Raw genomic sequence first — 13,461 nt, forward strand, 5'->3', positions numbered from 1 at the left:
ATTGTTTTAGGCATGGCATATAATTAAAATATCTCAGGTGGATCGGTATCTCGGGTTCGGAATAAAATCTTTGCTGGTTATCAAAATATTTAACACAGTGCCTCAATAAACCCGTGCTTTACTACAAATAATTAAATCGAATGATATGCAAATAATAAACCTGCGTCGTTATCTCGTCCGAGGAGTCAAGGATTTAATAAAAATTCATAATCATCTTAAAAAATATAAAAGTTTATGACATCTTAAACAACACTTTTGTGTACAACTCGAGGACGTGTAATCGACCACTCCGATATTAATGGCCGTAAGTTTTTTGACGAGTATATTAATAATGTTATGCCCATAAAATATTTAATGTGCCTATACCAGTTGCCACGGCTCCGGGATCCTCTCCTCTTCATCTCCGCCGTGTTGGTTTAGTAAATACTTGAAAACTTGAATTGTATGGTAGTGTTTTTTTAACGAGATGCCACCTCGCGTGTTTATTTTTGGCTCGGAACTCAAGTGACTGAAGGACTCAACCCGCTGACTGTTAGATGCTCAAATATTGTTTTGTTTATTGAAGACGGACAAGATGGGACACGCATCGCCACCTCTCTTTCGTCAGCGGGTTACCCACGTATTTATTTATTTGCCATTATTAATTAATTTAAAATTGCTTACTTGAACGGTGGAAGAGAGGCGTGTTTCTGGAGCCTGAGCCTGATCGGTAGCGGTCACCACCAAATTGTACAGCCCCTGGGTCTCCCTGTCCAGAGTCCTCTTCGTGCTGATGACGCCACTTGAAGAAATATCGAAGTCACCCTTCTCGTCTCCTGAAGTGATCGTGTAGGAGATTTTCCCATTAACACCTGGAACAAGTAAAAATATTAAACATCGTTAAGCACTACATTTGTAAACAAAACGTGATTGTGTTAACCGCCACAAATGGCACATTATAAATAACTATGTGTATAAAAAACGGCGCTGACATTTAGTGATTCCCAGAACATTCCGAACGTGTGACAATAGAGTTATGCCATCAAATCCAGCCAGATTTTTATGACGTAGTTATGTGCAATTTACGAACAATAACAAACATCGCATTACCATTGTCCCGGACGAAATAACAGTCCGACGCGAAAAAAACCCGGCAGGAGAAAGAAAAAAAAAAGAGGAAAAATGATCATTGTGCATACGACCTTATAGCTCATAGGTCGGGCATTGTCTGTAATGTCATATAATTAGAGAAACTGTTGATTTAGTGGTCGAATCCGGAAAATATGGAAGTCTGTAATCTAGGCGGCGACTGGATGTCGCACCTCTCACGATTCAGACGCGGCCGCGAGAAGGAGAGAGAGAGGTACCGCGGATAAAAATCGGGGATGGAAACCACGAGGCACGACCGGGTCGGGTAGATCGAACGCCTTTAATAATGCATCAAAACAAATACGAGGCGAAAACGGTAAAGTTCAAAACGGAAATGTGTCTCTTAATTTTATCGATCGGTACCGTTAACTCTATAGCCGATGGTCTGTTATTAAGTTAGACAATCGCCGGTTTGAATCGGGGCAGAAATTTGAACTTTTTAGACTCTTGTGTGTGTGTGTGTGTGTGTGTGTGAGAATAGACACAATACATTAATTTCCAGCGTTTTTAAGAACGGCCGGAGAAACAATAATGGTCATACTGCGTGTTGCGGAGCGAGTGGGCACACGCTCGAGGTGTCGATAACTGGCCATACTGTCCGGGTGAAAGTTATTGCATGCTTGTGCATTAGAACTGATAACACTGGTTTACAAGAAAAAACACGTCACGTGAAAATTAACTAGTCTAGAGTAAAAGATATTTAATTAACCTCCGTTTTCGAAATATACACCAAAAAGTCATATTTATGCAAATTACAGAGTACATATGGTAGAGGTATATATTTGCCGGTAAAAACGTTATTTTCATGGGAATTTGCTCTGGGGTCTTTTAAATTGTGAAGGCAAAATAGAAGAACGTTGTTAGCCATTATCCATCTTCTTAACTATGATAGTTATAAATTTAAGAATAACAGAAAATGGATCAAAAAATTCTTTGTTCTCTTAATTTCATAAAAGGCATCTTTCTAGGAACATTTTGAGATCAATGAAAGCTTAAAATATTCATCTATCTTTACTCTAATTAAAAAAAAAATCAAACCAAATTTTATCAAACATTTTTCAAAAAGTCACATTTATGTAAATTACATTATTTATAAAAATATTATTTTCATGGGAATTTGCTCTGGGGTCTTTAAAATTGTGGAGTCAACATAGAAGAACTTTTTTAACCAACCTCCTTAACTATGATGACAGTTAGGTTAATATAAGGATCCCAGACAGACACAATCGAAAAAATTCTTTCTACCCTTAATTTTATAAAGAGGTCCTCTAGGAACATTTTGGGTTCATTGACGTGTATCTAGAAGTTTAAAATATTGGTCTATCCTATGATTAACAAAAAACATTATTATTATTTTATAAAGGTATATTCTAGGAACATTTTGAGATCATTAAAATGTATTTAGAAGCTTAAAATATTCATATATCTTCACTCTAATTAAAAGAAATTTCAAACCAAATTTGCATCATAACGTAAATTCCTAAAAGTAACATTTATGTAAATATCAGACTACATATGGTAGAGGCACATATTTGTTTGTAAACACATTATTTTCACGAGAATTTGCTCTAGGGTCTTTAAAATTGAGGAGACAACATAGAAGAACTTTTTTAACCATTATTATTTTCTTAAGTGATGGTTAGGTCAATATAAGAATCACAGACACAATCAAAAAAATTGTTTCTACCCTTAATTTTATAAAAAAGTTCCCTAGGAACATTTTGGATTCATCGACAGTCATCTAAAAGTTTAAAATATTGGTCTATTCTATAATTAACAATTACTATACTATATTGCCATTAAAACTACTATTGTTATAGGTTTTATGTTCTCCAATTTAAATAAATATGACTTTTCTGAAAATTTTTCGTTACTATACTATGAAATTTATCTCCTGGACTCTGTTATGATTTTCCTGAGTTGTTTTAAATTACCTTGTCCACAGTGGAAGAAATGACTGTGAGAAAATGTCTTGAGCGTCAATAGTTTTGACAGTTCTTTTTATCAGCAATAATAAATGTCTAAAAGTACCTGGCGCACACGATTAATGTTTAATCGTACTTTTTATACAGCTGGTATTTATTTAAAGCGTAGTTTAATGAATAATATGGGTGTTCCAAATGGGCCCCACAACCCATTTGAATTTTATCTGAAACGCTTTAAAAACAAATATAATTAGGCCATTTCTTAATGCGTCTGTCTCTTATATCAGTGGTCATTTATTTTTGTGATAATTTCGTATTTAGTGTCACTGTATACGGACGCATTTCATTCTAAAATAATTTGATTAAGCGTGTTTTTGTTTTTTCACGACGGGCATTCTCGTTCGGATGTACCACTCGAAAATGCAATTAACTCCAAATTTGTTTCACCTGACGGAATTAATGCGGACGGGTCAAAAAGATGCTTGTTGCTATTTCTGGCATCCGAAACATTTCGGATCTACTAACTGGCGATTTTTTGATTTGCCACTTTTATTATCGGATATATCACTGGTTGCTGTTTTAGAATAAAATTTTTTACCTGAAACATTCGGCAGAGGTGGGAAGATCTGATGATACACATTGCCCGTTACGGTTAACACCGAAACTTTAACATTCATTTAACACTTTATGTTGTGTGTCAAGTGGCAATAAAAAAATCAATTATGAACTTTATAACTGGTAAATTTTACGATGTGTTTGGTTAAAATTTTTAGTTTGCCGGACGGGGGACTTCGCACCGCAACCGTAATTGTCTCTCGGGAAATTTAAATTTGTAATGTTTGTAATGGTTCTTAGAAGGAAAAAGGAGTCGAAGTGCGGATAATAAAAACGAATGAGAATGTTGAGTGCGTACCGTTTTACGCCGAAAATAATGGTTCACACAAAAGTCCAGTTAGAAATAGTTAATTTTACTACACTGGTCAAGAGAAGATAATTTCAGCTATGCAGAGAGGTTCCCCGGTGGAACGGTCTCATATTAGTCGGTTCTCTACAAACATTTCAGCGACCTAAAGTTAACGGCTTAATTTTTTAATAAATATTAAATGTCTTTTAATTACTTTAGACGGTTTACTATGGCGAATGCGTTTATTTTATTGCACCCGGTCTAAATTAAAAATTATTTAAGGTTACAATTAGGATGACGAATATTTTTATGAAATTATCGCGTTGAACCCGGATTGAAAAATGCAATAACGAAAGATGTGTTTATTATGAATGTCTCCTTTGTTTTCACACTAACTCATTTTAAATAATCGGTTTCACGCAAGAGCTTTTTACACTTACGTTGCAACGTTAAAAAATAATTCGCCAAACAAATGGAGACGTTTATTTATCTGCGATTTGGAAAAAAAATACGCTTTCAATTCATTTTTAGTGTCACTGTAAATGTGTGAATAATGACATATACAATTAGCATATTTATTAACTCTAAAAACCAACTGTTATGTTTTATTGTTTATTATAATATCTTATTTCGAATAGTTTTAATGTTATGTTTATATGAGGATTTTGACACCTATAAGTTACAATTTTATGTGTAGTTGTAAGTTATTTTATGTGACTACCATGATTTGTTTTTTTGAAAAATTGCGGAGACCGACAGTTTCTAAAAAACCTCTTGTTTGAAAGTGTTGAATGGCATAAGAAAATCGATGTCATTTAACCAGTTTACACGCATATCATCTTCCTGTTTGCGAAATTGTATCGGGATGGTATCTACTTGGTTTTATTTTGAATATTAAATGCGTTATTTAATAAAGGTGTACTCATACTGGTAGATAAATTAGTATAATTTACTTATGTTTTTTGATTTTATTCTAATAATTATAGCAATTAGCAGCGAATGCCCCGAAGGTATAGCCTTCAACATCCACCAAACATAATGTCATGTAATTTTATAGACGTTTTTCCATCCAATACATATTTTCAATGTGTAATATATTACTGTAAACATGGTATTATGTTGCAATTGAATTCTTCAGTGACGTATTTATTAAAATTTCTTCAACGGACAATTTACTCGGCTCAACTTGACACAGGAAATGTACCGGAGCAAAAATAGCACAACTTGAATGATTACCTGAATCCAAATCGGTGGCGCTGACTGTGACGACTGGGGTGGCTATGGAGACGTTCTCGAATATTTCGTTGCTGTAGGACATCGGATCGAAAAGTGGCGCGTTGTCGTTCAGGTCCAAGACGTTGCAGTACACGGTTACGGTACTCGACAGGCTCGGATGACCGGCATCCTGCGTCTGCACCACCAAAATGTAGTGTTGTACCTGCAAATAAAAGAACAAGGTGTTATACTTTTGTCTTTTGTGCGAAAACGGTCTGGAGTTAATCAGGAGTGGAGTTTTGGGCTCACGTGCGTGCAACAATCGACTAATTCATTTATTATTTCCAGAAGTGAACAATGAGCTGAGGTGGCTGAAAGTGCATGTCGAATTTTATGAGCCCGGTACTTAGGTGACTTGATGGAAATTATTAATGGTCGAACGGCGGAGTGGAGAAAATCGTCGAACGTTAAAATGGAAACTCTCGGATATTTCAGTTGTAACCGTTAATTAGACATTAAAATACATAGTTGAAATTTTCAATCGGCTGAATCGATTATCTCGGTGCCTGGAAGCTAAGACCGTTTGACGTAATCGACCGTGATACAAATTACTGCCTAGAAATCGTAATAGGTTTATCTATTAACAATGCGCAAAAACCTTTCAAAGGTTCATGAATCACTAATTGTGAGTAAACTTAATTAAAGGCATTCGAGTATTGCGAACGTTTTCAGGCATTCTGGATCACAATACGCACATGCGTCCGACTGAAAGAATGGCATAAACATAATTTACGGCGCGTCGTTCGAAAAAATGTTTCGCCTTTTGCGTTCGACAATAAAAAAAAGTTTATACTGTTTGTATACGTTCAGTAATAAAACCGATTAAATGTATGTAGACACCATTATTATTTTCTATCAGTGCCTTTTATTATCTTTGACTGATGTCTCGCAGTAATAAACCGGACAGGAGAATGTACACATATAAAATTATTTGCCGCACTAAAATATTTGATTCAACATTGTTGTTTCTAATGCGAATAAAAGGAAACTATTTATTTATATGTGAGATTTTTACGACCATTTTTTAATTAAAACGTGCACTTCTTGTTGCCCCTTAAATTTCAGGATGAAAGTTTCCGTTAAGCTGCATTTATAGATTTCTGAAATTGTTGTAATTAATTTAATATCTATGATTAAAGAAAGTTGCATAATAAATTGGCATATTTTCGCATAATGACGTTTAATTTGTTAGTTTTTGTCGTCTAATGTTTATTGAACAGCTGTTCCGAGTAAGTGGTGTAAGTGCGAAAAAGTGCATGTAAATATTAAAGCAGTTATTGCCATCAAAACCGGTAGAGGCTGTAAAAGGACAGATCAAGAAATTATACATAAATTCCCCGATGAAACAATTTTCCTGCGCTGTTTCTATAATATTAATAGAATATAGATTGATTCGTTGACAAGTTTTTCAGCTTTTTGTCACTTATGGATTCACAATGGCAATATGTTCAGAGGCGTTTTGTTTTATTAGTTTGACGCTACGTTGTTTACCATACTTGAATCGCCAGTTTTCTATGAGCACATAAATTACCAGTCTATTTTGTTGCCATAATAAAAAGCTTGGAATTATTTCTAAAATTATTAAAAATTCTTATTAGCTATCTAAAATGTTAAAAATTCAATTTAATTTGCATTGATAAATAAATAAAATTGACAATTTTGGAATTTCCAAAATTAATATTGTATTTTTCCAATAAGGAAAAAATGCCAAGGCAGCTTCTCATTTATAAACTTATATATAATACTGAAATTAACAAAATTCTAGAATTGAATATAAAAATTCATTCAATTCAATTCATGCAATTGATTTTGAAAATGAATATAGACTTTTTCAACCAAATTGTCGTTTTAATTTCTTAATTATAAAATTTATAATTATTAACAAAATACTAAAATGCAGGTAAAACGATAATGAATTTAATTGTGGAACTCACACTTTAATATCTTTTGTAGTTTTTCTCTAAATAATTTTTAAACTTAATGTTGCTATTTTCTGATAATATAAAATCTCATTTTAGTTTCTCGATTATAAAACTAAAATCATTTTACTAAAATTAAGAAAATTCTAGAATCAAACAAATAAAACAATAATAAATTTAACTTTGGAACTCACACTTCAATATATTTTGTAGTTTTTCTTCAAATAACTTTTAAGCTTAATATTTCCATTTTCTGATAAGATAAAATGTCGTTTTAGTTTCTTGTTTATAAAATTTGTGACGATTTACTAAAATTAACAAAATTTTATAATCAAACAAATAAAACAATAATAAATTTAACTGTGGAACTCACACTTTAATAACATTTGTAGTTTTTCTTGAAATAACTTTCAAACTTAATTCTGCTATTTTCTCATTAGATGAAATATCCTTTTAGTTTCTTGTTTATAAAATTTGTGATGTCCTACCAAAATTAACAAAATTCTAGAATCAAACAAATGAAACGATAATAAATTTAACTGTGGAACTCACACTATAATATATTTCGTAGTTTTTCTTGAAATTACTTTCAAACTTAATGTTGTTTTTTAAATAATTTTCAAACTTAATGTTTCTGATTTCTGGTAATATAAAATGTCATTTTAGTTTTTCGATTATAAAATTTGTAATGGTTCACAAAAATCTATAATTAATAAAAACAATAATAAATAAATTTGTGAAATATTTAATAGATTGTTTCGGATAAAATAAAATGTATTTCACTAGTACTTAAATCAATTAAATTTGTTAATTAAACAGAAAAAAATTAAATATAATGTGTAGACATTAATATAAAAATTATTAGTAAAGATTCTTTAATATAAATTTTAATAACAAATTTAACAGCAACGTTAACAAAAGGAAACTTCTCTCCTTTTGCTTCCGTTAATGTTATCGAAGTTTATTCACATTGTCAATACTAACAATGATAATTACTATTCATAGTCGATTAGATAATTCATTTGAGGACACATCAATAAATGTCAAAAGCACACCGCAACGAAATTATTTATTGTACGTGCACGCAATTTTCATTGTCAATGGTGTGTCGGGCCGTATTTGCATAAAAATGCCGGCGATAAAACTTGCGTAAGTCCGCGTCGCAGGAAAATGCGGCTCGCACCGCAACGAGTTCATGAGAAAGCTCTTGAGGTCGGAATTAATGTTCGGTTTTCGTTCCAAGTTCACGGCGGTTTCGTTTTAATGACACTCTCCTCGCTTTACGTCCGTCCGCCTGTTTATATTTGCGGTTATTTCGCTCATTTTTATTTGCATTTCTAGACAATGCGGCCATCTGACCTTGGTTATTAAAACGATTTTTCACTCGATCGGACTGGGATTCCTGAAATAGCGGAAGGTAATAATATAATTGTAATTTATGGCCGATATTAACCCTTCACGTCAACGCAGCAATGGATGACAAATTGCGGACGCGACCGAATAAATAATAAAAAAAAGTTGCCACGTCCCGAGCTGGCAGAGTTAGAAAAGTGAACGAAGCAGCCCTTAGGGATATTCCTAGTAAACCAGTTTGCGCCTTGCACATGGCGATCGATCTGAAAAAACCCGTGGTCATATTAAAGACCGATGCCGTATATAGTTGGCCACCGTTAATGATATGTCGATGGTACAACACTTTGGTGACCATTCACCAACGGACATTTTTCTTAGCTGGCTTAAAACAGCTTTATGGGTACTATGAGTGATGGTAAAAAATCGAAAATGGTCAGATTTAAGTGCGCAATCTCGAAAGACTTGTCGACGCTATAAAATTATTTAAAAAATACGTGTCGCTATGCGACGACAAGGCGGCGACCAAATGCACGGAAAAACGTGTCGGGAAGGAAATCTATAGGTTTTCCGATAAGGATCTGCCATTTGTTTTTGCTTGTTGTTTTGTTTATAGAGTTGTAGCGTCATTTTGAAAAGTCTGCTTTAGGAGATTAACATTTGTCTGATGGTGGCTGAGGAACGCCGAACTAGCCAGTAAAATGTTTGAGGTTGGAAATAAGGTACATGTGTTGGATTATAGATGCAAATGCCGCGATGTAACATGGCAAAAAGTCCAGTCTAACATGATAATCTATAAGCTGGTGCCTCATAGGAATGGACATTCCACGCGTGGGCCCACGTACCACTTACACGGGGCAATTCGAAGAGAATAATTATCGGACTTAAATTAGCGTTTATATAGCAAAATGAATTATTTCAGCGGAGGTGTATGATATATTTGATTAGATGTCGTATGCGAGTTGTCTTTAATTACTTTTAACTAAGTATTGTTTACGATGAACGGACTTAAGATACAACGATACCTAGCCAATATTACTTTAGATTTTTTCTTGCTTGTTTCACTAGTTTCTCCATAGAAAACTACAGACTTCCATTTAAATTAACTACTCATAATTTTTTTATTTTATTGGAATTCAAATAGTTTTATTAGATTAGACATTTTCCTCTGGTGTATTTTTTGTATCTTTACTGAAATTAATACTATAATAGAATTTATTTGGAAATAAAAGATACAACAAATCAAATTTCAGTATTCACACTTTAATATCTATTCTTTATAAATAAATTCCAGGTGATATGTCGTTTCAGTTTATACATTGTAATATTTGTAATACTATAATTTATAATTAACAAGATTTTATAATTAACTATAAAAAAATACAAAAAATCAAACTGTGGAATTCACCTTTTAATATTTTTTTCTATTTTACCATTAAATAATTTCTAAAATGTATACTTTTTATATATAAGTTATTCAGGAAAGATAAAATGTCGTTTCAGTTTATCGTTTATTAAATTGGTAATATTTGTCTAAAATTAATTATTTTCAAGAATTAATAAGAAAAAATATATTAGATTAAAGTGTAAAAATCACACAATTTCTCTTCAACTAATTTCCAAAATGAATATAGAGTTTTTCAAAAAAGATGTCGTTCTAGTTTATCATAATAAAATTGGTACTATTTTTTTTAATTAACAACATTTCAGAATTAATTAGAAAAAATATAATAGATTAATGTGTGAAAATTACTCACATAATTTCCAAAATAAATTTAAGTTTTTCAAAAAAAAAAATTAAAGTGTCGTTTCAGTTTATCGTTTATTAAATTGGTAATATTTTTCTAAAATTAGCAAATTTTATTGTAATAAATTAAAGTGTGAAAATTGAACTTTAATATTCTTCTTAATTTTTTTTTAAATAATTTCGAAAACAAATATTGAATTTTTTAGAAAAGATAAAATGTCGTTCCAGTTTATGGTAATAAAATTGGTACTACTTTTTTAAATTAAGGAAAATCATGAATTAATTAGAAAAAATTTAATAAATTAAACTGTGAAAATTACACTTTGATATTCCTTGAAATTTCTCTTTAAATAATTCTCAAAAGAATATTTAGTTTTTCAGAAAAGATAAAATAAGGTTCCAATTTATCGTAATAAAATCGGTACTATTTTTTTAAATTTAACAAAATTCTAGAATTAATTAGAAAGAATATAATAGATTAAAGTGTAGTTAATATTTTTTGCAATTTTGCTTTAAATAATTTCCAAATGAATAATGAATATTTCAGAAAGGGTAAAATGTTGTTCCTGTTTATTCTTTATTAAATTGATAATATTTTTCTAAAATTAACAAAATTCTAGAATTAATTAGAAAAAATATAATAGATTAAAGTGTAAAACTTACATTTTAATATTTTTTGAAATTTCTCTTTAAATAGTTTCGAAAACGAATATTGAGTTTTTCACAAAAGATAAAATGTCTTTTCAGTTTATCGTTTATTAAATATTTGTAATATTTGTTTAAAATTAACAAAATTCTAGAATTAATTAGAAAAAAAAAATACAATAGATTAAACTTTTTTAGAAACGATAAAATGTCATTTCAATTTATTGAGATTGGTCATTAAATTGGTAATATTTTTCTAAAATTAAAAAATATCAGAAATTAATTAGAAAATATATATTATATTAAACTGAGAAAATCACATTTTAATATTATTTGTAATTTCTCTTTGAATAATTTCCAAAATGAATATTGAGTGTTTCAGTTAAAAAAAATGTCGTTTGTTAAATTTGTAATATTTTACTGAAATTAACAAAATTGTAGAATTACATAGACAAAAATTGTGAAACTTCATATTGCTCATGCAACAACATTTTTTTGTTCAGTGGAAATAAAAGAATAAAAACCAAGATGGTCTAATCGGTTTTAAGTGAAATACGTAAGTTAGGGCTTTACACCTTTCAACACACAACAGCGTTATTTTGTGTTAAAACGTATTAAATAGCCGGGACACGAACATAAAACACGGTCTGGAACACAAATCGAAAAATGCCGAGGCCGAGCGTGTGTGCGAAACGTACTTCTCATCTCTCGGAACCCTTCTCAGGAGCCGGATCGAGAAAATCGGCCGGGTAAAAAGTAGACCGGGCCCGTAATGCAGTTATAGGCAGCCGTGGCCTCCTTTGTTTTCACTTCGCGTTTGAGCGACGGTCCCGCGGACCGAGCGCGCGTTTCTAGTTTTTGTCACTCCATCTCGCGTCGCCCGGTAACCCAAAGGCCGCCACCCATTTTTAAAAACTGCCGGCTCGAAAACGTCGACACCGCGTTACACCGGGTTCGGCTAAACGGTCTCGGCCGTTCGGACGCCGTGTATCGAAATTAGCGCTTGTCCGATCCTATTTTATTCGCTTTTATTTCTTAATCAATCATCTTTTTGGTACTTTTTGCTTTTGCCATCGCGCCGACCTTCTGAATTTATCTAGACGGGCACAACATTAAATACAAATGAAGATGATTTTGGCTATTGATAAAAGAAAGGAACATTCTTTAATACTACTTCTAAATAATTAATTCTGGACTAACTAAAAATTGTTAATATGAAATAAAAATTATTTAATTCATACCTGTTTACTGATTTTACTGAAAAAAACGAAATTGTAAAGAGGACTAGAAATTGTTTAATCCACTCCTATTTTTGGAATGTCTAAATCAATCATATTTATTTAGTTCTAAAGGAACTGAAAACTTATGAGAATATCAAAAAATTATGTTTTAATCTTCTAAATAATTCATGTATATTTGATTTTAGAGTAGTTAAAAACTATTCAAGTCTAAAAATTCTGTTAATATAAAACAAAAATTATTTAATTCACTTCTGTTTACTGACTTTTCAAATAAATCATCTTTATTTAATTAAAAAGAAAAAATGAAAACTGTTAAGAAGAATAAAAATTGTTTAATCCACTCCTATTTTTTGATTTTCTAGCTGTAGCTGAAATCTAAAAGAAACTGAAAACTCATGAGAATATATAAAAATGATTTAACTCACTCTTTCTAAATAATACATGTTTATTTGATTCTAAAGTAGCTGAAAACTATTCAAATTTAAAAATTCTGTTAATATAAACTAAAAATAGTTAATAGTTAAGTTAATAATTAACTTCTATTTACTGACTTTTCAAATAAATCATCTTTATTTAATTAAAAAGAAAAAATGAAATCTGTTAAGAAGACTAAAAATTGTTTAATCCACTTCTATTTTTGTATTTTCTAAATGAATCATATTTATTTAGTTCTAAAGAAACTGAAAACTCATGAGAAAATCTGAAAATTCTGTTTAAAATAAAAATGATTTAACCCACTCCCTTCTTTTAATCTTCTAAATAATTCATGTTTATTTGATTATAGAGTAGCTGAAAACTCTTCAAATCTAAAAATTCTGTTAATATAAATTAAAAATTGTGTAATTCACTCCTGTTTACTGATTTTCCAAATAAACCATCTTTATTTCATTAAAAAAAAACAAAATTGTAAAGAGGACTAGAAAATGTTTAATCCACTTCTATTTTTTGATTTTCTAAATAAATCAGATTTATTTAGTTTTGAAGAAACTGAAAAGTCATGAAAAAATCCAAAAATTCTGTTAATTAAAAAATAAAAATGATTTAACCAACTCCCTTCTTTTAACCTTCTAAATAATACATGTTTATTTGATTCCAGAATAGCTGAAAACTATTCAAATATAAAAATTCTGTTAATATAAACTAAAAATTGTTTAATTCACTCCTGTTTACAGATTTTTCAAATAAATCATCTTTATTTAATTAAAAAAACAATGAAAACGGTTAAAAAGACTAGAAATCTACTCCTATTTCTGCATTTTCTAAATAAATCTAAAAATTCTGTTAATTAAAAAATAAAAATGATTTAACCCAGTCCCTTTTGTTCCCC

At 30.8% G+C, this 13,461-nt stretch overlaps 1 protein-coding gene across 1 annotated transcript in view; it reads right to left on the minus strand.

Moving 5' to 3' along the window:
* Positions 1-13,461, minus strand: part of LOC109609384 (cadherin-related tumor suppressor) — a 67,413-nt gene that overhangs the window by 18,492 nt on the left and 35,460 nt on the right. The window contains exons 4-5 of the mRNA XM_020026045.2: positions 5,194-5,395; positions 664-851 (exon numbers count right to left, since the gene is read on the minus strand). Of these exons, the coding sequence (XP_019881604.2) occupies positions 664-851; positions 5,194-5,395 (390 nt within the window). The remainder of the gene's footprint in view (positions 1-663; positions 852-5,193; positions 5,396-13,461) is intronic.

This window comes from Aethina tumida, chromosome 7 (genome assembly GCF_024364675.1).
Source record: "Aethina tumida isolate Nest 87 chromosome 7, icAetTumi1.1, whole genome shotgun sequence".
Taxonomy (NCBI): domain Eukaryota; kingdom Metazoa; phylum Arthropoda; class Insecta; order Coleoptera; family Nitidulidae; genus Aethina; species Aethina tumida.